The sequence below is a fragment of the Carcharhinus amblyrhynchos genome, chromosome 25 (genome assembly GCF_965287045.1).
Source record: "Carcharhinus amblyrhynchos chromosome 25, sCarAmb.v2.hapA, whole genome shotgun sequence".
NCBI lineage: Eukaryota > Metazoa > Chordata > Chondrichthyes > Carcharhiniformes > Carcharhinidae > Carcharhinus > Carcharhinus amblyrhynchos.
The window spans coordinates 19,295,582-19,321,424 of NC_137348.1; the positions used below are offsets into that span (position 1 = coordinate 19,295,582).

Genomic DNA, 25,843 nt, shown 5'->3' on the forward strand with positions numbered 1-25,843 from the left:
CTGGTTATCCCTTCTCCTACATGCCTTCATTACCATCGGTAAAACACCCCAAAGTCTTCACAAGCACATAATAAGCAAGAATGAGTTGAATGGTGCTTCATATACTGTACACTCATCAATCAGACAAACTTTGGTCACATTAACAGTGGTGAGATATAGATAATATTCTGTTTTGTTTTTGGCTGCCATGTTATCACAGTAGAAAGTGGATAGGGAAGAACACTTTCTTGTATGAATGGATTGTCGCTTGTGTGACAGCATGATGGAAGTGTCTGAAGGGTCTGATAGCACGGGCCAGTGATTTTGGAAGGTATTTTTATGAAGAGTAAAAACCTTGAGTTATTGAAATTTTGTTGTGTATTCAGAAATATTTTATGAATTCATCAAAAAAAAAGTTGATGTGTGTGGAAAATCAGTTTATTTTACTTCAAATTATTTTACCCAAAAAAAATCTTTTGATATCGTTATTCAATTGCACCTAATTGTTGCATACCATCTTAATCCTAAATTGTAGAATGAATAATTTTGTAATGCTGTTTGCTCAAACTGTTGATTGAACCTTGAGGTCCCTAGGAGATGAGCTGGCAATCTTCCACTATTAACAATTGCAGAAAAATGTGACTGGAGTAAATCCCCAGTGTGTATTTGAGAAGATGGCTGATGGTTGCATGCACTATCTTTGATTACCAAACCATCACTGAAAGATTCTGTATGATAAACGGAGCATGTACACGTTATGGTATAGGCTGGAATACTATCCACCCTTAAGAAATCAATAGTTTACAGCACACACAATGAAAATGCACCCAGGAGCTTGAATAGTTGGAGAAACTTGTAGACTTGGGTGGTTATGTTCTGAGTGCTGTGTTCCCTGCTGGTATAGTTCAAAACCACGTACAGCCTAAGAAATTGAAAAGTGATAAGTGTTACAAGCCTCCTTAAAAGTTTCATTAGCAGGAAGTTGTGATTGTAACTTTACGATACATGATTGTTATCCTTCTAGTTCCATAGAATTCCTAACATAACTGCAGGCAAATTACCCATCTTGAAAGACATGAAATACAGCATCAGATTTAGCGATGCAATAATGGTTGAGAAATTCCCAGTTTTCAAACATTACCTGGACTCTGGATACACACTTCAAACTGAGGTGGACTTATTGTGGAACACTGACTGCCTTGCTTGAATGTTTAAAGATTAGATTATGTCAAATTCACAAATCTTAAGTTACTCCATATTCCTCACCAGTTGTCAGTGATCCCTTGACCGTATAGGCCTTAATATCCCAGCTTAACATAGTTTAAGCTTTTGAAAACATGATTGTATTAATGAAGATAAGGTGAAATTCTCAGAAAAAGCAGTATAAGTTGAAGACAATTTGCTTGCTGTCGGGGATTTTATTTTTATATACTTGAGGATGATTTTCCCTGTGATGTACAGTTCAGATGTTAACATTACATTCTTTGCCTGATATACCATAACATGTGCTTGATTTCATTTCAGAGTAAAAAATAGATGAAATGCCAGGGATTCAAATAATGTATAATTCACAGCCAGTGACAGCAAGCTTTTAATATTGGCTCTAGCCGACAGCCTAGCGCCAGGAAATGTCACAGTTGGAGTGAAAGCGACTTGCTTCCTGTTTAAGGCTTTCTTGATGACTAAGTGATCGATTACCTATGACTCTTTTCTTTTGGGAAAAGCATATGCAAAATTGTGTGTTTTTTTTAAAGCTGTTTCATTTGTTAAACACAACAGACATTGTTAATATATAAATTCAGAAAGTGTGTGCTTGAAATATCATTCACGTCACCTGACTACACAAAGTGCTTGTCAAACTGAGAGAACCAGCAGTAATTCACTGAAGAGTTAGATTTCAGAGTGTAAAATGAATAAGCATGTAGGTTGTGTTGAGATATTTTATTTACTTGTCAGCTTTAGCACTATTTCTTAATGCCCCATTTCCACCTGCTTGTGTGAAGTTTTCTTATATACAGTCCTAGAGGAGCAGCTGTCTGAAGAGCAATGTCAGCAAATCTGAGATGAGGACTGATCAGAGAATCCAACACTGCTGGGATTAAGGAAGGTTTTGTCAAATATGGGAAAGAATAGTAATAGTTGAGAATGACTGGAAGATAAAGACAAAGTGAAGAAAATATCAAATGACAAAAGTAACTAAGGAAGGTGTGTAGATAGCCCACTGAGATCACCTTAGAACCATAGAAAATTACAGCTCAGAAACAGGCCTTTTGGCCCTTCTTGTTTGTGCCGAACCAGTCCCACTGACCTGCACTTGGACCACATCCCTCCACACCCCTCTCATCCGTGAACCAGTCCAAGTTTTTCTTAAATGTTAAAAGTGACCCCGCGTTTACCACTTTATCCAGCAGCTCATTCCACACTCCCACCACTCTCTGTGTGAAGAAGCCCCCCCCTAATATTCCCTTTAAACTTTTCTCCTTGCAACCTTAACCCATGTCCTCTTGTTTTTTTTCTCCCCCGCCTCAGTGGAAAAAGCCTGCATGCATTCATTCTCTCTACACCCATCAAAATCTTATACACCTCTATCAAATCTCCCCTCATTCTTCTATGCTCCAGGGAATAAATCATAACCTATTCAATCTCTCTCTCTAACTCAGCTTCTCAAGTCCCAGCAACATCCTCGTGAACCTTCTCAGCACTTTTTCAACCTTACCTACACCCTTCCTGTAACTAGGTGACCAAAACTGTACACAATACTCTAAATTCAGCCTCACCAATGCCTTATACAACTTTTATACTTGATGCTCCGACTTATAAAGGCCAGTGTACCAAAAGCACTTTTTACGACCCTATCCACTTGTGACATCACTCTTAGGGAATTCTGTACCTGTATTCCCAGATTCCTCTGTTCAACTGCACTCTTCAGAGTCCTACCATTTACTGTGTACGTTCTACTTTGTCCTTCCAAAGTGCAATACCTCACACTTGCCTGTGTTAAATTCCATTTGCTATTTTTCAGCCCATTTTTCTAGTTGGTCCAAATCCCTCTGCAAGATTTGAAAACCTTCCTCACTGCCCACTACACCTCCAATCTTTGTATCATCAGCAAATTTGCTGATCCAATTTACCACATTATCATCCAGATCATTGACATAGATGACAAACAACAGTGGACCCAACACCGATCCCTGCAACACACCACTAGTCACAGGCCTCCACTCAGAGAAGCAATCTTCCACAACCACTCACTGGCTTCTTCCATTGAGCCAGTGTCTGATCCAATTTACTACCTCCCCATGTATACCTAGCGACTGAACCTTCCTAACTAACCTCCCATGAGGGACCTTGTCACAGGCCTTGCTGAAATCCAGGTAGACAACATCCACTGCCTTCCCTTCATCCACTTTCCTGGTAACCTCCTCGAAAAACTCTAATAGATTGGTCAAACATGACCTACCGAGCTCAAAGCCATACTGACTCTCCCTAATAAGTCCCTATCTATCCAAATATTTGTAGATCCTATCCCTTATCACACCTTCCAATAACTTGCTCACCACCGACACCAAACTTACTGGCCTATAATTTCCCGGATTTCTTTTGGAACCTTTTTTAAGCAACGGAACGACATGAGCCACCCTCCAGTCATCCGGCATCTCCCCTGTGAATACTGACTTTTTAAATATGTCTGCGAGGGCCCCTGCAAGTTCGACACTAGCCTCCCTCAAGGTCCATGGGACTATCCTGTCCGGTCATGGGGATTTATCCACTCTGATTTGCCTCAGGACAGCCAGCACCACCGCCTCTCTAATCTGTAAAGGTTCCTTGACCTCCCTACCTGTTTGCCCTTTTTCCGTAGACTCCCATGCCCGTTTCCTCAGTAAATACGGATGCAAAAAACCCATTTAGTATCTCCCCCATCTCTTTTGGTTCCATACACAGTTTACCACTCTGGTCTTCAAGAGAACCAATTTTATCCCTCACTGTCCTTTTACTCCTTACATACCTGCAGAAGCTCTTTGGATTTTCCTTCACTCTGTCTGCCAAAGCAACCTCATGTCTTTTAGCCCTCCTGATTTCCCTCTTAAGTAGCTTCTTGCACTTTTTATACTCCTCGAGCATCTGATCTGTTCCTTGTGCCTGTACATTTCATACAACTCTTTCTTCCTCTTAATCAGTGTTACAATCTCCCTCGAGAACCAAGGTTCCTTATTCCTATTTACTTTATCTTTAATCCTGACAGGAACATACATACTCTGCACTCTCAAAATTTCTCCTTTGAAGGCCTGCCAGTTTCCATTTACATCCTTACCAGAGAACTGCCTGTGCCAATCCACACTTCCCAGATCCCTTCTCATTTCATCAAATTTGTCCTTTTTCCAGTTCAGAACTTCAACCCGAGGACCAGATCTATCCTTATCCATGATCAGGTTGAAACTAATGGCATTATGATCACTGGATCCAAAATGTTCCCTCACACTCACATCCATCACCTGCCCTAACTCATTTCCCAATAGGAGATCCAATATCGCACCCTTTCTAGTTGGCACCTCTATATACTGAGGTAGAAAATTCTCCTGAACATATTTTACAAACTCTACCCCTTCTAAAGCTTTAACAGTATGCGAGTCCCAATCTATATGTGGAAAATGAAAATCCCCTGCTATCACAACTTTGCGTTTCTTGCCGTTGGCAGCTATCTCTCTGCTGATTTGCTCCTCCAATTCTCGCTGACTACTGGGTGGTCTATAATACAACCCCATTCATGTGATCATACCTTTCCTGTTTCTCAGCTCCACCCATAGGGCCTCTGTAGACAAGCTCCCTAATCTATCCTTCCTGAGTACTGCTGTAACATTTTCCCTGACCAACATTGCCACCCCCGCCCCCCCCCCCCCCCCCAACCTTTTATCCCTCTGCCCCTATCACGACTGAAACATTGGAACCCTGGAACATTGAGCTGCCAGTCCTGCCCCTCCTGTAGCCAAGTTTCACTAATGGCTATAATGTCATATTTCCACGTGTCAATCCATGCCTTCAGCTCATCTGCCTTCCCCACAATACTCCTAGCATTGAAATAGACACACCTCAAAAGTTTATTTCCACCACACTCAACCCTTTCAATTATGATTTTTCTTTAACTAACCTGTCTTTTTACCCCCGCTCCACTATCTGCTCTGGCATTGTGGTTCCCATCCCCCTGCAAATCCAGTTTAAACGCTCCCCAATAACACTAGCAAACCTCCCTGCAAGTATATTGGTCCCCTTGTAGTTTAGGTGTAATCTGTCTCTCTTGTATAGGTCCCACCGGCCCCAGAAGAGGTCCCAATGATCCAAGAATCAGAAACCCTGCCCCCTACACCAGTTCCTCAGCAGCCACGTGTTCATCCACCCAAGCATTCTACTCTCACCTTCACTGGCATGTAGTACAGGTAGCAATCCTGAGATTACTACCCTCAGGGTCCTGCTTTTTAACTTCCTTCCAAGCTCTCTATACTCTCTCTTTAGGACCTCCTCACTCTTCCTACCTACGTCGTTGGTACCGATGTGTACCACGACATCTGGCTGATCACCTTCCCACTTTAGAACGCTGTGTACATGATCAGAGACATCCCTGACCTTGGCATCCAGGATGCAACAAACCATGTGGGAGCCTCTGTCCCGACCACAGATCCTGCTGTCCGTACCTCTGACATTGAGTCCCCTATCATACTGCTCTCCTCTTCCTCCCACACTTATGCGCTTTAGAACCAGACTCAGTATCAGAGTTCCGGCTGTCATAGCTTGTCCCAGGTAAAGCATTCCACACAACAGTATCCAATTCAGTATACCTGTTGTGGAGGGGAATGGCCACAAGGGAACTCTGCTCTGCCTGGCCTTTCACATTTCTATTTCCTCTCCTTACAGTAACCCAATTTCCTGTGCTCTGCTGCTTAGGTGTGACTATCTCCCTAAAGCTACTGTCTATGTACTTCTCATTCTCCTGAATTAGACGGAGGTCATCAAGCTCTTCAGTTCCCTAACACGCTTTGCTAGCAACTGCAGCTGGATGCATCTTTTGCAGGTGTTGTCGTCAGAGATACCAGAGGCCTCCCTGATCTCCCACATCCTGCAAGAGGAGCATTCCAACATCTTGCCTGGCATTTTTTTTTGTTTTTTTACTCTGGGGTAAAATAAGAATAAACTTTCCGGGGAAAAAAAGCCTACTCTCGCCTCTGCCTGTTGTTGCCAAAGCCCTTCAGCCTTCACTCTGCTCCCTCTCACTCCGCTGCCCGCTGTATAGAGTGGTCTTCCTTTCCTCAAGCGCTAAAAAAACCTTTCCCAGCTCACCCTGCAGCCCATTCCACTTTTCAAATTAAAGTAATTTGAGGGAAAAAAACCATGAAAAACTAAGAAGATAGTGACTCTCTTACCTTCTCGCTCCAAACACAAATCGATCCTCCACTCACCTTGCTGGGAAGAACAGTGAGCACATTGTTCCTCAGTCCAAATCCTACTCTGCATAAGTGTGAACGCTGAGAGAATGTAGAAATGAGAAGGTATTTCGACAGCCTCTCTTCAAATTCCTAGTGGGTCACAGCAGAAAATGCCCCCTAATTAATATTAATAGAATTTTTCAGTTGGAGATTACAAGGGTAGCTGATGTGAAAAATGAAGGACCAGTTTGCACCAAATGGTTGCTCTGTATGAGATCTGATTGAAGGTATATTGTTGCCTCAGCAGAGGATCCTTTACAACTGTGCCTGACCCTGAACATGCTTGATACTGAAACCAGAAATATTCCATTCTTCAAATGCTCACAATCTTCAGTTTTGAGAAAATTCTTCCACATTTACAATTAAAAAGAACTTGACACCCTGATAGCTCAGGGATGGAATCTTTGTTGTCTGAGTCATGTTAACCAGGAAGTTCCCAGAATTTATCCCTAATCCGTACTCAGCTGAGCGAGCTTCATTGAACTGTAAAAGCTCAGCACTACTGTAGGCCACCTGCCCATCATACCTGGGTGGACTCGGAGCAATTGCTCTTCGGCCCACATCCCTTTTTGGCAATAACCATTTGGCTGCTCATCCTAATAAACCTGTCCAATTCTCCTTCTTAAACTTATTTATGGAATTAGCTTCTACAAGCTAGTGTTCCAGATCCTAACAACTCTTCAAGTGGAAAGAAAAAGCTCCTCATTCCTCTCTAGATCTTTTACCAATGATTTTATACTATGACATCTGCCTATTGATCCACTCCCCAGAGAGGAGTAATTTTGCATTAATGTAAGGCTTTTCATGACCTTGAGTTATCCCAAGCGTTTTACAGCCAAAAACGTACTTTTGAAGTGAAGTTGCTGACAGTGTGTAGGGAGAACTGTCCATAACATTACTGGCCAGTCCTGTTTCTCATCACTACTGGAATCAAGTATGTATGGAGATCAGTAGAAGATTGGATCTGTGATGCCTCACTAAGCTCTAGCACTTATGGTCAAGATCCTCCCATCTGGGCATCATACCAGAAATTGACATGTCTCCATGGAAACACATTGCATTGCAGCATTGGTGATTTGAGAGCAGGAGAAGAATGAGCATAATTTGTCATCTAAAATCAGTATTATAACAACAACAAGATGTGTATTAATATAATTCTGAAAAAAAGGAGTAGGAGAGTTTTTTCTAAAGGGACAACTGCAAATAGCAAGTAATTGGAAAGTACAGTACTTGCATTTTGGGAAGAATTGAAAGCCTTCAGAGACAAAGAAAACTTCTTATGCTGCAAAGGAACTCAAAGTTGCTGAAGAAGCATTAACTTTTGCCTTGACTGCTGGAACTTGGTTTTATTCTTTTCCCTGCAATGTCACTGATACCAATTTCTGCTAAGTATTGCTTCCACGTTGTAATTTATAGAATCATAGACTTTCTACAGTGCAGAAAAAGGCCATTGGGCCCATCAAGCCTGCACCAACAACAATCCCACCCAGGCCCTATCCCCATGACCCCACATTTTTAGCCTGCTAGTCCCCCAACAGCGAGGGGTACTTCAGCATGGCCAATCCACCTAACCTGCACATCTTTTGGAGTGTGGGAGGAAACTGGAACACCTGGAGGAAATCTACGCAGACACAGGGAAAACGTGCAAACTCCACACAGGCAGTCACCCAAGGCTGGAATAGAACCTGTGTCCCTGATGCTGTGAGGCAACGGTGGTAGCCACTGTGCTACTGTGCTGTCCTTTAGACAAGGATTTCTTGATTTATCAATGTAGATCAATGTGAGTTGTGCATGGTTTGGGAAATCAAATTACAAAAACTCATCTCAAAGAGTAATAACTGCTCTACTCTCCCTCATAAAAAAAATTAACATACACAGATGCTTAGTGTGACAAACCAAATTTATTTGCTTTAACTAATTTAAAAAAAGGCAGATCCTGGAAAGTTTGGGAAAAAAACAAGAAACCCAACTCATAACATCTGTGGAGAGGATAGATGATTTTGTTTGGTAGTCTTTCAACTTGCTGGCCAAGCATGATATTGGCATTGCAGGGTTAATTATCGAAACTGCCTGATATTCCTTTTTCTTGAATTTCAGTGGGAATAAATGTTGGGAGGTTTCTAGGATGGACAGTTAACCTGCAATGATGACTTTATACACAGGCTGCATGTGGAAAATATGCCCAACACTTCGCGTGTGGATCCTTCATCACAAAGTGGAAATGACTATTGAAACTTTGGTAGCTCCTTGAATAAGATACCAGAGGGCGACTGTCTCCATGGAAATAAATCCCAGTGAGGGTGTCAGTGCCTTGTGTAAGAGAAAGAAATAGCAGCTTGAAAATTTAAAATTAGTTCTGACAAAAAAAATTCACATCCGAAATGTTAATTCATCTTTATCGAGAATTTCCACAATTGATTTTCTGCTTATGCAAAATTAATATTATCTCCTATTTCAGTAATGCCAATTACTGATAATTCCTTTAAAAGTTGGATTGAGAGGGGTCACATGAAGTAAGTGCAAAAGTAGCTGCTTTCACAAGCTCTGCTGCTACTCATTTTTTAATCTGTTTTTTATCCTGATGCATAATTATTCGATCCTGTTGTGTATGGCCTGTACTATGTTCTTGAAAGATCCTGGCTGAATTTTGGCAAAGGGGTACAGAGTTAAGTCAAGAAAATCCTTGTTTGATCGATGTGATCAGCATGGGGCCCAGTTTGCAGTGATGGTTTTGTGGGTGAGCGGGCCTACGCTTTGGATAAGCTTGTTGATGTTGAAATGATGGTTGCCATTATGAATGAAGTTGTGGACAAAGATCTTGGCACCCTGGCACTGATTTCATAGAATCCCTACTGTGCAGAAGGAGGCCGTTTGGCCCATCAGGTCTGCACCGATCACATTCCCACCAGGTCCTATTCCTGTAACACCACAAATTTACCCTGCTAATGCCCCTGACACTAAGGGCCAATTTAGCATGGCCAGTCAACCTATCCTGCACATCTTTGGACTGTGGAAGGAAACTGGAGCACCCGGAGGAAACCCACACAGACATGGGGAGAATGTGCAAACTCCACATAGACACTGATCCGAGACTGGGAATTGAATCTGGCTCCCTGGCACTGTGAGGCAGCAGTGCTAACCACTGTGTCACCATGCTGTTCATGTTGATGAACTGTTAAGCTATCCTAAAGAGCATGGATGAAGCAGCAAAGAGAATTGTGAGGGTTGTTTTCTCAAAGGTTCTTTCGATCCTTGGAAATCTTGCTGCATGGTATCATACAGCTTGATCTGCGCCTTTGAAATGGCTGGAGAGGGGGAAGGTTCGTTGTGTTGTAAGCCTAGGCAAGGTGTACTGGTTCCTGTACATGAGAGCATATACTGACCGCCGCATCTTGTACCGATGGCTGTTCCTGATGTTTTCCCTTTTCTGGGTTATCCATTTATTGCTTGGAGGTTCTGGGATGTGGAGTTAGGACCTGCCTGTTTAGTTGTATGTTGCCCCATTTGATCCTGTGTATTGTTTAGTTCTGTCTCTGTTGTCCTGTGGAGGAGTGGGTGCACCATGGGGCCATGTGCTCATGATTTTATCTTGTTGTCCTGAGATTCCCCAACTCTTTCTGCAGCCTCACAGTGCCACGGACCCCATGTCAGTGGGTGTTTCTTCCAGGTGCTCCGGTTTCCTCCCATAGTCCAAAGATGTGCAGGTTAGGTGGATCAGCCATGATAAATTGCTCCTTAGTGTCCAAAGGTTTGTAGGTTAGATGGATTAGCCACGGTAAACGCGTAGGGTTTATATGGATAGGGTATGGGGATGGGCCTGGCTAAGATGCTCTTTTGGAAAGTCAGTGCAGACTTGATGGGCCGAATGGCCTCATTCTGCACTGTGGAGATCCTATGGTTCTGGCATCCTTTATCCACGAGAGAGAAGATGCCAACTACAAAGATTGCAATGATTGATAATCGGAATAATTTGTATAAATATTTGCAAGTCTTTCCTGTGTATTTATGTGAAATAATGATTACTGTACTAGATTTTGGGAATTTGTTGCAAATTTGTGGTTAATGTAAAACAGAAAAAGCAGTTGGATTGATTTAATTTTTAAACAAGCACTGAATGTTTTTACACAGAAGAACTTATTTATTTCTTTTCTAATCTGCAGGCTCAAGAGGAGAGGAGAGTTCAGAGGATGAGCCACCCCTGGATATGACAACAGTGCAGGATATCCTGAGCAGTCATCGTTACAAATCTTACAAAGTCAGCATCGTCCACAAGCTTCGATTCACCACTGATGTCCAATTAGGTCATTTTTTTGCTTTGTAAAATACAGCTTTTATGCTTGTCCATGACTTCAAACAATGAAAAATACATTTAAAAAAATAATTTAGTTAGATTATCTTTCCCTTAAGTTGCTAATTTTTGGAATAATTCTGGCTATATTGTAGGTAACAGTTACATTAATTGCAATGAAACACTAAGACACTAATTATTCAAATTAAGCTGGAAATATTCTATCTTTGAGGAAAGGATGCCATACTCTTTTAAGGCATAACACCTAAATTGATGCGCTAAAAGGAGTTTCATTTATAGACTTGTATATTGATCCTAGGCCCTAACATCTTCAGCTGCTTCATCAGTGACCGACCTTCCATCATAAGGTCGGAAGTGGGTACATTCACTGATGGTTGCACAATGTTCAGTGCCATTTGCGACTCCTCACGTACTAAAGCACTCCATGTCCATATATAGCACAAGGCCAGAACAATATTCAGACTTGAGTTCATTAGTGGCAAATAACATTTGTACCACACGAGTGCCAAGCTAATTACAATCTCCAACAAGAGAGAATCTAACCTTCTTCCCTTGACATTCAATGACAATACCATCGCTGAATGCCCCAATATCAACATTGTGGGGGTTACTATTGACCAGAAATTGAACTGGACCAGACATAGATATAGTGGCTTAGAAGAGCATGGCAGATGCTGGGAAAATTGCTGAGTAATTCACCTCTTTACTGTCCAAAGTCTGTCCACCATCTACGAGGCACAAATAAGGATTGTGATGGAATATTCTCCACTTGCTAGGAGCTCCACCAACACTAAGAATCTCAACAACAACCAGAACAAAAAAGCCTTCTTACTCAGCACCCCATCCACCATGTTAAATATTCACTCCCTCCAAAACCAACGCATAGTGATGGCAGTGTGCACTATCTACAAAATACACTGCAGCAGTTCATCACAAGGTTCCTTCAGCAGCACCCTCTATGATCTTTACCACCTCAAAGGGTAAAGATAGCAAATGTATGGGAGCAATACTACTTGCACGTTTTCCTACATCCCCTCCCCCACCCCACCAAGCCACATACCATCCTAACTTGGAATTATATCTCCGATTCTTCACTGTCATTGCACCAAAATCCTAGAACTTCCTCCCTAACAGCACTGTGAGTATGCCTACACCATATGGACTGCAGCAGTTCAAGAAGTCGACATACCATCACCTTCTCAAGGGCAATGAGGGATTGGCAATAGCGAGCAATGCCCACGTTCCATGAACAAATAGAAGAAGCATCATATAGTCCTCGCCCCATATACTGATTTTGAAATGCTGTTTCTGGAGTGGTACACAAAATATTTTCCTGAAAATCAAACCATAATCTTATTTTGCAATCACTTTGTACCAGTTTAATGATATTAACATTTTAAAAGTTAGGATCTTATTACTTTGACAAAGGGAAACAAACTAGAATAAGGCTTGTGAACTGAGTAAAACTGAAGCTAGCTGTCAAAACCTGCATAAGTTATAGATTAACAATAACATAGTTGCAGTTTTTGTAATATCCTTTTTAATAGACATTCTGAAGCTGTTCTCTTAAAGGATAATAGTTGCCATGTAGTGTTTTATCAGAGGCTTTTTGTTTTGACTTGAATATGTCACCAGACAGCACTGGCTTTGTTCCTCCAGTTGTCAATACACTTCTCCCTGCTGACCTCCCTCACATCCTCCACCCCTTTGAAATTCCTACACTGAAGATATGAATAATTGAGACCTTGATAGTCAGATGTCATTAAGTTGGGAATTAAGAGAAAGTGGTGGTATAAGTCATAAAGTCATATCTCATAACCATGGCTGTGTTCCACCAAATTTATTACAAAATAGGAAAGAAAAACTCGTGCAGAAGTTAAATATTATAGATTTTAATCTTTGTTCAGTCCTTTGACTGTAACAGTTGACCTGAAACTGTGCTGTGATAATATCTGTAATTCAGAGATGTGCATTTTGAAGGTGTATTTGACAAATGTACAAGCCCAAGCAAACTCAGATCTGTTAAATCAACAGATTATAAACATAATATATGGTATCATCAATAACGTTCAGCGCCATTGGTAACATTTTCACGTTCAAGTAAAAAATGCTCAACGTGAAAAGCATTTAATTCTTTGAATATCATTTGTGCTCTTACAATTACAGATGAGTAATAATGAATTTTATATATGTACTGTTCTGAAGCTCGCAAGACCAGTGAGATATGTATTTTGAGCAAAAAAACCTCATGAGAGCATCATGCAAAATGTTATTGGAACATGAAGTGCGCAAGTGGCTGATAAATCAACACAGTTTGCTCATTTAAGAAGAAATTAAATACTGAAAGATGAAAATTACTAAAGGAAAGCAAGGGTTGAGAACCTGAGAACACAAATTTTAAGTGATTTGTAAAAGAATCAAAGCATAAGGAAGACCATTCTTAAGCAGCATGTGGTTACAATCTGGAATAAACAACCTAAGAGGATGATGGAGACAGATTCAATCATGATAGACAAAAGGGAATTGGATAAGCACCCGAAAGGGAAAAAATTGCAGGGATCGAGGGAACGGGCCAAGGAGTGGGACTGACTAAATTGCTTTTGCAGAGAGTCTGCATGGAATTGTTGGGTCAAATTGGTTCTTCTATGCTGTAACCATTCAATGATTCTATAAATTAAAGTAGCTAACTCCAATGTTAAGGTAGCTTTGCGCCTAAAGACTGACATTCCTGTGAGTCTTTGTTTTGTCAGTGCCAGGTGCAACGGAAAAGTTTTCTTGAATGTGTGATATCCTATTTAAATTTTTTACTGCTGTGCAAAGTTTTGTTCTCTTGAAACATTGCATGCTATCATTCGCAGAAGAAACCATTTTGCCAAGCTCACATTTTTTTGCCAATTGCTTCTAGTTTTCTTCAAGGAGAATTTTTTTTGCCACTCCGCATCTGGAAGCTGTCAGAATATAAAGCTTGAAAAGGTCATCCCTTATCACTAAAGATAAATGATATGAGGGTAGTAGAGCTGATAGGTGAAACGAATTGTTCAGCTTGTTCAGTACTGATGGGACTGACCCGTGAGTACAGCTTTCAGGGGTTAATGCACCTTTCAGTGTGCTTATAAATGTGAGTTTTCAGTCATACTTTAATTCTCTCACTCTGTTTTAAGGTACAGTCTGCCAAATATGAAAGTGTCTGGATCTTTTGTCCAAAAGTTCATGATTAGGTTAATGCACAGGGAAAACAAGGTCTCTTCAAGTAATTTCTAGGTTTACAGATACTTTATTTCAGGAAAGTAAACTTGTCACTAAAACTAATATTTTCCTTTTTCAAATTTTAGCACTTCTGAGTATGAAAAAATACATTTTCTATTAGTGTATAAAATCATCATATCTCTTGCCAAACTTTAAATTTGATATTCATGTCTGTTCCTAACAATTGCATGATTTGTGATGACTGGCAATGTTCTCTGTTAAAAAAACTTTGTTGTATGGGGCCAGTTTTTTTTTTCATCCCCGCAGTGGAGTATTTAACTTAAAAGAAGGCCTGTGTGGTATCTTCCAGGCTGCTACGCCATCACATATGTACACAGCGGAAACATTGTTGATTCCGCATTGTTGTGTGACACATTGATAGGTTGAAGCATTTTTTTGCTGCTTTCTCAAAGTTGAAGGTTTGAATAATATGTTGGAGAGTGATGTTATTTTTGTCCTGGAACAACCATGTTCACTCTCCAGCCTCAATAGTGCCTGGATAAACTTGTTGCAGTTCTAAAACCACGATTTTGATCATTGAACCAAGCACACTGCCAACAGGAAGTTATGAGTGCAAGTTGCCATCATGCTAGTTACCACTCCCTACATGCACTTTCTGCATTTGTTGTCTCCCCTCAGATCTATAATTTTTGGATGGGAAAATGTCCACATTTGAAATGAAGCATAGGCAAATTAATTTGATTTGTATTAAGAACTTAGGGGAATATCTCTGGGTATCTCTTGATGACAGAATATCTCTGTCATCAAGAATTTCAATATTGTTGACGAATCCTTTCCAATTTATTTAGCACCATGTTGTCCTCCTTCCCAGCGGCTCTGTGCACCATTCTCTGCCTAGACAAGTAGTAGCTCTAAATATACAATGCCAGTTGCTTTTTTCTTCATTACTCCATTCCCGGTTTCATCCCCATAGGCTAGGGTGAGCAAGAATTACATGGTTTAATTTCTTACTTTGTAATTTCTTCCCCTTGCACAGGGGACATATAAACATTCTTCATCTGTCCCACCTGTTCAGGTAAACATACAAAATTGTGGATTTTGTCACCTGGCTGCTTATCACGAGCCTTTCTTTCTGTTTGGCAAGGCTTTTCTCAGATTGATTACTTTTTGTCTTTTTGAAAAATGAAATGGAATCTTAATTGACACATCGGAACTGACACTGTAGTGAACCAATGTCAGTTTCTGGCGTAAATTGCTGCTGATACTATAAGAAAATCCAAAACAAAATAAAAACCATACAATCCATTAAATCTGCTCCATCCAATGCCATAATTGATTTTTTTCTAAAATCTATTTCCTTCCCTACAATGCAGGAGGAGTGGGGCAGGTTTAAATTCAAGTATTTTTGTTAATATTTCTGCAGTCCTCAGGGTTTTGATGTGAGCCACATAAGACTAGTGTAATGTAGTGATAATTAAAAGATTCTTTTCTCCAAGATATTTGAACAAAAACTGAGAGGAAAATCTAGTCAAGTGCCTGTTGTCTACGAAAGGTACTCTGGATAGTATTTCTTGCGGTAAAATAAGTCAAATTCTGGGTGGAAAGCCAATTCCAGGACTTGAGCACATAATCTAGGGTTCACTTCAATGCAGTACTAAGGGAGTCCTGCATTGTCAGATATATAGTAATTCAAATAGATGAGGCCCTTTTTTTTGTTTGCTTGATACTTGAAGAGTAAAATAGAAGTTTGGTTGTTCTTTGGCCAACATTCATCCTCAACAAAGATTGCAAAAACAAATTACTAATGTTATTACCATTTTTGGGATCTGATTGTGTGGCAAATTGACTGCCATTTGTCACTTTTGCCTTGATGCTATAATTCAGTTAGTCTTGAGGCATTTTGGACATCCTGAGGACTTGAAAGGTATAACTGTGAATATTTTCTATGATCTTGTGTGAACAAGACATTATTCTTTTTGTTCTCAAAAGAGAGTCCTCTCTCTGTAGCTTCTTCACACAACTAACTATGACCAAATGTAGATTGTCATAGCATTTGGGGTTTTTTTATATATTAGTTAATACTTCCAATTCACAAATGATTTTTTTTTATTGGAGTTTAGCATCCTATTAATGTCACTCTTTAAATCCCATTAATAAAATAAATACACTTTTGTTTGACATGAGAAAATCTTCTAAAAATGGTGAACTGTCAATGATGGAGAATGCTTTAATTTTTCAGATAGTGCTTTAAGTTTCTTGAACAAAATCTGCTATTTAAACTTTATACCTTGAGTTCTAAAGTGCCTTAAATGCTGCCTATCAGCAAAACTTGCAAAGAAAGTGCTGTTGATGCTGTTATGAGTCAGAAGTAACAGAATGGTACAGCACAGGAACAGATCCTTTGACCCACGATGTTGTGCCAAACGTGATGCCAAATTAAACTAATCCCTTCTGCCTGCCCTTGGTCCGTACTCCTCTATTCCTTGCTTATTCATGTGCTTATCTAAAAGCCCCTTAAACACCCCTATCATATCTGTCTCCACCACCACCCCTGGCAGCGCATTCCAGACACCTACCACTCTGTGTGCAAAAACTAGCCCCTCACATCTTTTGAACTTTCCTCCTCTCACCTTAAGTGCATGCCCCCTACAATTAATAATTTTAATTTGGCAGACTTCCAGAAGATGTAGTTTGCTTAGTGTAGCAAAAAGCTTTTTTCCTCCAATGTGATCAACCTAAATTGGGAACATCTAAACCAACAAAAATATTTTGAGGTTTTAAAAGTGTGTTGTTTGCACACTGTACGGAGTTACTAACATCAGTAGTAACTTTGAAGAAAGTACATGAAACACATACCCTTACTGACAAAGTGACTATCACTATTGGATAAAGATGTAATATGCTTTTGTTCCATTATAGCTTACTTTTTCATCATTTTGTAAATGTTAAATGACACACTGTACTTTTGAAGACAGGCAAAGAGGTTTCTCTCACAGGCATTTTTTTAACTAAGAAAGTAATAGCCAAAAGCGTTAAAAGCTACTTTAAATCAGTCAAATAATTCAGTGATGTTTGAAATGAAAGACAATTTAGGAAGCTTTCAATAAAGCAGCTTCATTTTCCTTTTTTTTTTCTTTCTCCCTCCAACCACTTATAAAAGAATTCAAAGCTGGAATAGGTAAAAACTAGTAGAGTGGTGGAGTAGCCTTTACTGAAAAGATTGATGCAATGGGGAATGACCTTGGCTTGGAGCAGGAGCGAGTGATGTATGTACGAGCATCTCACTGCTAAATGGACCCAGATTTGTAGCACTAATATACATGGAAGCCCAGAACCAAACTCAGGATGGCAATAAATCAACAGCCACTTTAGGTGTCATTTCTGGTTTATATTCTGGTATTGTTCTATCAGTTTAATTCATGTCACTATCATCTGTTCATCTGGAACAGTTTTATATAATTTTCCAGTGGAGTTACCTGACAAATCCCATCAAATTAACAAGGTACATTAACAATATTGACTGCTTCTGTGGTTTCTGAAGGTTCTGGACCATAGACTGAATTTTGAATGCATTCTGTTTTCAGTTTGCAATTTTGGGAGCTTTGGCACATATAAATAATTGTTATTTCTCTAATAGACAGTATTTTTTAAAAAATCATTAAAGAAATAAACCCAAATAAATGCTTCTAAAATTCAAGAATTATTTTGTAACCTACCTCTTTTTGAAAAAAAATGTAGACAGTGAAAGCATTTTCTTCAGTGTATACATATATATATCTTACTTATTTTAATTAGTAATTTACTTGAGTTAAAAATCAAATTCTTAAGTTTTTAATAATCAGACTACACTTCAGGGGTTTATGCATCCTGCTTATGCAGTCTTTCTGCCCTCATGACTGTTATATAATCATCTTAAAAAAATTGAATTGGTTGTTTTTTCTTCAAATGGCAATTTTAAAAGTTGGGTGTCACCACATAGTCTGTAAATATACATTTATGTGAATTAAAAAAGGCTTTTTGACAGGGAGGGAGTGGAAGGGTGGAGGGAAAGCAATCTGTAATCCAGTGTTTCTTATCTACTTGTATGAAGTGTTAGTAGCAGTCAATTGAATCATTTTAAAAACAAAATTATATTTATACTTTAATTCATTACCATCTTAAAATGTCTCTAATTCACAGTTACTTTTGAAACGCAACAAATATCGTGTGGGCAAAGTTGTCATTGTCAGTTAAAGGAAGATGCTGCCTTCAACTATAGTCAGGCAAACATGGGTTAAGTCTGTGCAGAATCTATTTGCCAAGAATCTGCAACAGCTTTTGAGTTATCTATATTCTGAAGGAAAGATAATCTGTGGTACTCATGGAATAAGACTTTCTTTTCACATGTTAAATCAATGTCATAGATTCTCAGATAATTCTGCTTTATAGATATCCAAGTGCTTTATTAAGTATAAGAGTAAAGTATATATTTTTGTTACAATTGTGAATACAAAAACAGCTTTAATACACCTGCTCACTAATGTGAGTTACCACTCATGTTGAAACAATGAGTAATATTCACTGCAATATCAATCTCCAGAGGTAGTTGGCTTCCTGCCGTCTTGAAAATCTCTCAACAGAAACAAAATATTCATTCTTTTGCCATTTTTCTTCAAATATATCCATTCAGCAGTGAATCACTTTGTAGTGCAAATTTTTATTTCAGTGACTTACATGAAGTATGTTTTTTTTTAAGTGTGAGCTTGGTTCATTTGGTAGCAAGCTCTCTTACCTCAGTCAGAAGGTTGTGGGTTCATGCTCCACTTAAGATTTGAGCACTTAACATGGGCTGTTATTCGAGTATGATACTGAAGGACTGCTGCGTTGGAAACAGGTGCCATCTTTCAAATGAAACATGCCATCAAGACCCCAATCTGTCTGCTTAAGTGGACATAAAACATCCTATGGGCACTATTCAGAGAAGAGCACAAAGTTCTCTTGATGTCTTGACCAATGTTCCCCCTTTGTCCAAAAGCATTTTAAAAAATCTAGTCGTTGATTCATTTGCTGCTTGTGGTAACTTTCCATCCACTAATTGGCTACCACTTTTACCCATCTAAGAACAGTGACTACAGTTCAGAATCTGATGAGGTGCTATATAAGTCTTAAATTCATTCATTCTTTGAATATTATACAAGCATATTCAATAGTTTTTACTGTCAGTTATATGAAAATTAGGCCAGCACATGTAACCATAAAGACTGAAACACTATTGATCACATTGAAAACCTAAAATTCTGAAAACTAATTACACGTTAAAATTCACTGAAGTGTTGTAAAGTATTTTGCACTGTTGTCTCGCTCGCTAATGATTTATGCAGCTGCTGTTTTTGTGAATGTGCATTTTCACTTCAGATTTACATTAACTATAATTTGACTCCAGTGCTTGAACATTAATGCTTAATGCAAAATATTTGCCGAATCTCCAAACTATTTGGTCAGTGTTTGTTATTCTTATGTTCAGAAAAATAATCATAAATGTGAACTTGGAAGAGCCAAATCCAAATAAATCTGAGCACTTTTAAATAGCCGTATGTAATTGAAAGCGATAGCTAATTTCAGTCCACCGTTAGAAAGCTATTTGTGTTTAAGGTTGAGAAAAATTAGTTCGACTTTCAAATTGTCACCAAAGCAAGTATGAATACATTTCTTCACGAGATTTGACAAGTCACAAGTAACAATAAATATATAGTTCAAACCGTAAGTTTTGTACATTCAAAACTTATGTACTCCAACAAATGTGGCCTCTGAGTTTGGGTGATATCTTTTCAAAGTTGGCATTTTCTTACTACCTTCATTTTAAATGTTCCGATGTATTCACATGATCTATGTTAAGAGAAATGGCTTTTGTATTGCCTGAATATACTAGATCATCATGAAACCACAGTTACCTACAATTTATTAAGAATTTGATACGATCATTTGATTTTATATTACACTTACTTTGGGGGGGGGCGGGGTGCACTATGACTATTTTACTTGTCTCTATGACTCTCTTGTACAAATTGGAGACCCAGTTAGATTCAGCTAAATAGAGCAGCTTCTATTTAAGTGCCCCTAAAATGCAGAACACTATTTTGAAGCGTACAGTATCCATTCCAGTTACTTTTATCATTTTTATTTATTTATTTGGTGGTCCAGAAATTCCCTCTATATTCAAAATTCACTTCATATGCTGCAAAAAAAAACTTGAGTTTTAGAAGGCTTAAGAGAGCACTTTGTATTCACTCCATTAAGATTTATAAAGTGTGTCAAATGGTTGATATAAAATCACTTACACAGCCCACTGGTTTATATCCCACTGACTCACAGGTATCTCGGGAGAAAAGGTGGAGATAGACCCTGTTACTAATCAGAAGGCCAGCACCAAGTTCTGGATTAAACAGAAACCCATTTCAATTGATTCTGATCTACTCTGCGCTTGTGACCTTGTGGAAGAGAAGAGTCCAAGTATGTAGTACTACGTTTATGCGGTCTATCTCTGTGCTGTTGTGTGAGTGAGTGCATACACTCAAATAGAAAAATTAGAGCTTCGTATTGTCCACAGGCTTAATATTAGATAAGACAGTGGTGCCTGTGATACTTTTTTTTATCCTTTAGGTTGCTAACTGCATATCTGTATTATGTTACTGAAATCAATTTCTAAATTTTCAGCCGTCTAAAGGTTGAACAACATTTTGTCACACTCTGTGCAATGGTGCCCTGTTAATCCATCAGAATTTACTGGTGATAAAGCCGGTCAAATTTGTTAAGTTGAGAATTTAATATGATCTGCCACTACCAATCAGTTATTGATGTTCTAATGTCAGTCAGACTTTTATATATCAAACAGCTACTTTATTTTTATTTCAGGACATGCTGCAGAATTATTTATAAAACAGGCTTCTAATGTAGGAATAAATCATTTTATCAGAAATATTTTAATTTATATGTAGATATTTAACTTGACAAGTATTGCTTTTGCAGATTTTGTTAAAGCTGCTCAAAGGATAAGATACATGATACTAGACTCGTGGTTTTACGTTCGTATATTGATTCTGATTTTTTTTTTTGTCCATCATCTAAACTAACTTCAAAAGGTTCTGCATTATTCAATGTGACAATTGGATATTATCGTTGATTTTAAACTCTACAACATTAGGATTTTTTATTTTATACAGAACAATGTACAAATAGAACTCTAGAACAGGAAAGCAAAGGTTGCATTCTTGTGAGAATTAAGATTTAAAATTATAAAACATAGTTGTTTTACTTACGGATTCACATCATCCTTTCACAGCACCAGGAACGTGAGTTCGATTCCCAGCTTGGGTCACTGTCTATGCAGAGTCTGCACATTCTCCCAGTGTCTGCGTAGGTTTCCTCCGGTGCTCTGGTTTCCTCCGGTGCTCTGGTTTCCTCCTACAGTCCAAAAGATGTGCTGGTTAGGTGCATTGGCCATGCTAAATTTTCTGTCAGTGTACCAGAACAGGCGCCAGAGTGTGGTGACTAGGGGATTTTCACAATAACTTAATTGCACTGTTAATGTAAACCTACGTGTGACACTAATAAATAAACTTTAAAAACTTTAAACTTCTGCAAGAACTCCAGCTTGCTATCCAAGAGGTTGTGTTATCTACCACTTCGCAAATAGTTTTACAGGGATAGTCATTTTTTGGAAGTTAGTTCACTACCTTAAGATTCACTGAAGATTAATAGCCTCATTTTCTATTTTTTAAAGATAGTGATAATGTAAAATAATTTCTAAATGCAGAAAATGCAGAGTATGTTTACTGAGATATTTGAAAACAAAAACTTGCACTTTAATAGTATGTGCCTCAAAAACATAAAATATTTTCTGTGTGTTGAATTATTGTGAAGTGCAGTGACTGTTAAATTTGGCTGTTACTTTTGCACAAAGCATTCCTCAGATAACATTAATTTGAAATGGTGGATCTGTTTTTGGAGGGAGTTTTTTTCATAAGGGAGTAGGGGGGAAAGAATATGAGCCAGGCACTAAAACTTCTCTTAATGTGATAGACTGGCAGAGTTTTGGGAAGAGAATTCCAAAGCATAGATATCAGATGAATGGAAGAGTTTTTTGATTCTTAAAACCCACCTCTTCAAAATAATTTTTGTCACTGATATGCATAGTTTGTTCTTTGTCTTATCATTTTTTTGTAATTATGTCTGAGTCGCTAAATATTTTTAAGAAGCGGGTTGATGGGTTCTTGATAAGAGAGGGGATTAAGGGTTATGGGGAGAGGGCGGGAAAGTGGAACTGAGCCACAACAGATCAGCCATGATCTTATTGAATGGCGGGGCAGGCTCGAAGGGCTAGATGGCCTACTCCTGCTCCTATTTCTTATGTTCTTATGTTCTTAAGTTTCTTAGGACATGTTTCTCCATTAACCCGCTTTCATATGGTTCCTTTAATATATTACTGTCCAAAATTACTTCTTGATTTAAATAATTAGTTGGTCGGAATTCTTCTACAACTGACAAAACACCACTAAATTAATGATGCATGTTATATGTTAAATATGTATTTATGACAAAAATGCTTCATGTTCAGTAGAATAATGTTGAAATTCCCATGGGTGGTAAACTTATTTTTGTTGTTTGGTGGTATAAAACTTGAGTATTGCTTTAAAAAAGGACATGCTGTTGAAGCTTTTCATCTTGTACTCATCGGGAAAGATTCTGTACTGTAAACCAATTGTAAGGGGAACAATAATTTATATTGCATAAAAAGGGACATGCTGCTTGGTTGGCAAGTGGACTTTGATTAATAGAGATGTTGCCATGGAGAATGCACCAGGGAGCAGTTAATTGCCAAGCTTTTGTTTAAATTCAGACCAGGCTAGTTGACTTTGGTCAAGATCCTGCCAGGGCAATGAATCAGAAACGGCTGTACCCTAAGCTTTTGTTTAGCAGAAAAAGGCACAATGCACGGACATGCTCCTTCTGACTTATGGTCTTAAATTGGTTGTTAGTGGAATTCTTAGCGCAATCAGGAATGTTTAGTTTGTGTTGTCCAATCACAGAATCACATCTAATTTTGGCCACTGCATTTTGAATTTTACAAGTATGGGCTAGTTGAGTACAGCCAAGGTTTGTCTGTTGCATACAGCCGAAGGCACTAATTGTTCAATACAATCCACCAGTAATTGGGAAGAAACAATCTGCATGCCTGGCCTCGCACCAGCATTGAAATTCATATCCCAAATTCTCATTTGTGTGATGGGTAGAACGTCTTTTTTGCTTGATGGTAGCAAACTGTACTTAAGTCTGTGGTTGCTCATGCATTGTAGCAGCGTAAGATAGTTTCACTGTTGCTGTAATATTTGAGACTGACACCTTTTCCAGGGTAATTTGATGTAGAGTAGGCACTTTTCAGGATCAAAAGTGGTGGCCAGTGTACAGTGAGCAATGATTGGATCAGGGCAGCCATTATCTAGTTGGATGGCTTTGACATACTTTATTTCAGCACCAAGCTTTTACACTGAACGAATGGCTCAGGCCCTATTTATGAGGTTGCCAATAAGATCAATTTTACAGCACGTGGAAGTATGTGATCCTCAACACGTCTGTTGACCACTGAAGTTGGCCTATGGTAGACAGTATTAGAGAACTCATTAAAAGGTTTCTCAACTAGCACATCAAGGAAAGGGAGCTCATATGACTTTGCCATATGCATCCACACATTGTGCCCTTTTCAAGTAAACAAAGGCTTGGGTGGACAACCATTTTTTAGTTCTTCCCCTGACAATGTCTTGATCAATCAAAGTTCACCTGCCTAGTTTGAATTTAAACAAAATTTAAATTGTACCTTATCCATGGCAATGTCTCTGTCAATTAGACTCTACTTACCAACCAATCAGCACTCTCTTCTCATGCAATATAAATTATTCCCTTTATAATTCATATTCTTGTGAATCTGGCCTGATGAGTGCAAGATGAAAAGCTTCAATAGCATGTCTCTCTTTTCAGCAAAAGCTCTTTTTAAGAACATTTTAATTACTTTCCTCTGCAGTTTATTATTCCAATTGGTTCCTTTTTTCTATTGAAATCCTACTATTTGGCGCATCTCACAGTATAGCATCAGCAATACTTTATTTTAAATTCAACTTCATAATGATTTGCCAATCCAACCAATAATTAAATAGCTTTTTAGATGCAGTATATTTGCAATGATACATTGATTTAACCAATTAGCATCTTTTTTATTCCCCTAGTTTATGCATATGTACTGTTAAAAGCATTTGGTATTGTACCATTCGGAAATGATAGGGAATTCTCGCATGCTAATATATATGTCAAACCTTGATACTGGATGAAAGATTGCTTTGTTTCAGACTATTAAATGTAACAAAGACATTTCAGTTCCTTCTTTTGTGAGCGCTGCACTATACGGTTAAATCCCACTTGTCATTAATTGCATGCAGTACATCATGTGACCTTGATCTCTTCAAGAGTTATCATTCCATTGCTGCAGAGGGGCTTAACAGAATGTTAACCTGATAATGGGGACTGGGCCTTCCTAGTAGTGCCCCATCATATAGTTTCTATTGAGCGGTTCTGCTTGACTAGCTAAAGAAGGTGGCAAGAAGATTAATGATGGTAGGCTAATACAGGAGGGTGTACCTTTCCAAGACTTCCACCGCAGAGATATTAGAGCTGAACCAGAGCTTGGCTTTTTCCTTAACCTGTGACCTTTAACCCTCCCTCACCGTTGAGATCTGTCACTGCAGCCGACGTTTTGATTGATGTTCCTACAAGAGTCGGTCTTTTTCATTGAATTTCACATCTGCACGAAAATAGCTTTTCTTGCAGAATTCATGCTGGCTGTTAGTGATAGCAAAATTGATGGCAGAAATGCTTTTATGTAGTTTTCATTTAAAACCAAAGACACTTGACACATGCTAATGTAGTGTTGTGCCCTCCAGTGCACCTTTCCTATATTTACTCCATTCAGTGTAATTAATGCCTAGAATCTTGCTGTAATGTGGATTGCACTGGAAACAAACTTTAAAAGAAGGTATTTTTAATTCATTTAATATACACTTAGTTTACTGACTTCCCACTAATACTGGCCTCTTCTGTGACTTATTACATATGAGCAGTGAGTTCAGAAAATATCAGTACGATGCTAATATTTTATTTTACAAAGTATCTAGCAGTACAAGTACCCTCAACGTTTTTGGTAAAACTACTGAGAAGACTGTTTTTAAAAATAACTTATCATTCCTAAAGTGCTGGTATGGATTCATTACAAAGCAGCAAGTGCCAGCTTGGTATAGGTCCAGTTTTTAATACATTTGGACTACTTGGGATGCTTTCACAGTTGTCAGACAAGATAATCTATACTTGAGCCCTGATGCCAATTTGTTGTTTTTGGCAAGATGCAAAAGCCACATGCAAATTTTTCTGTTAATGCATTTTCCCTACTTGGTGCTACTTAATCCATGTTGGATTGAATGCAGGAGAAGAACAGCTGCAACTGGTGATATGTAAGTAAAAACATCTTGCCCATTCCCTCGGTGTATTTTTTCCAATGATGTAGCACTACTGTTGGAACAATTTACGCAAAAGTGTATATTTTTCCTTTGTCGTAATTTGGATATAGTAATCATTTCTGTTATGGGCACAAGCCTGTGTTGAATAATGGACTTGATGTTGTGGAGAACTGTCCTTCCCCATTATTACTGCTACCCATATAATGTGACTTGGCAGTGTTAGTTAGCATCGACATTATTTTAACTCCTTGTTGCATCTGTACAAGTCTAGGTCTGTGCTGGCACTGATTCAAAAGATTTTTTTTTTCTGGTCCTAGTGTCAGGGCTTCAGTTCA

The 25,843-nt window shown here is 38.7% G+C and overlaps 1 protein-coding gene across 4 annotated transcripts in view; it reads left to right on the forward strand.

Moving 5' to 3' along the window:
• The window catches only part of mapkap1 (MAPK associated protein 1), a 282,802-nt gene that overhangs the window by 231,937 nt on the left and 25,022 nt on the right, over positions 1 to 25,843 (forward strand). For all 4 annotated transcript variants that reach the window (XM_080212198.1, XM_080212199.1, XM_080212200.1 and 1 more), the window contains 2 exons: positions 10,616 to 10,756; positions 20,323 to 20,460. In XM_080212198.1, the coding sequence (XP_080068324.1) occupies positions 10,616 to 10,756; positions 20,323 to 20,460 (279 nt within the window). The remainder of the gene's footprint in view (positions 1 to 10,615; positions 10,757 to 20,322; positions 20,461 to 25,843) is intronic.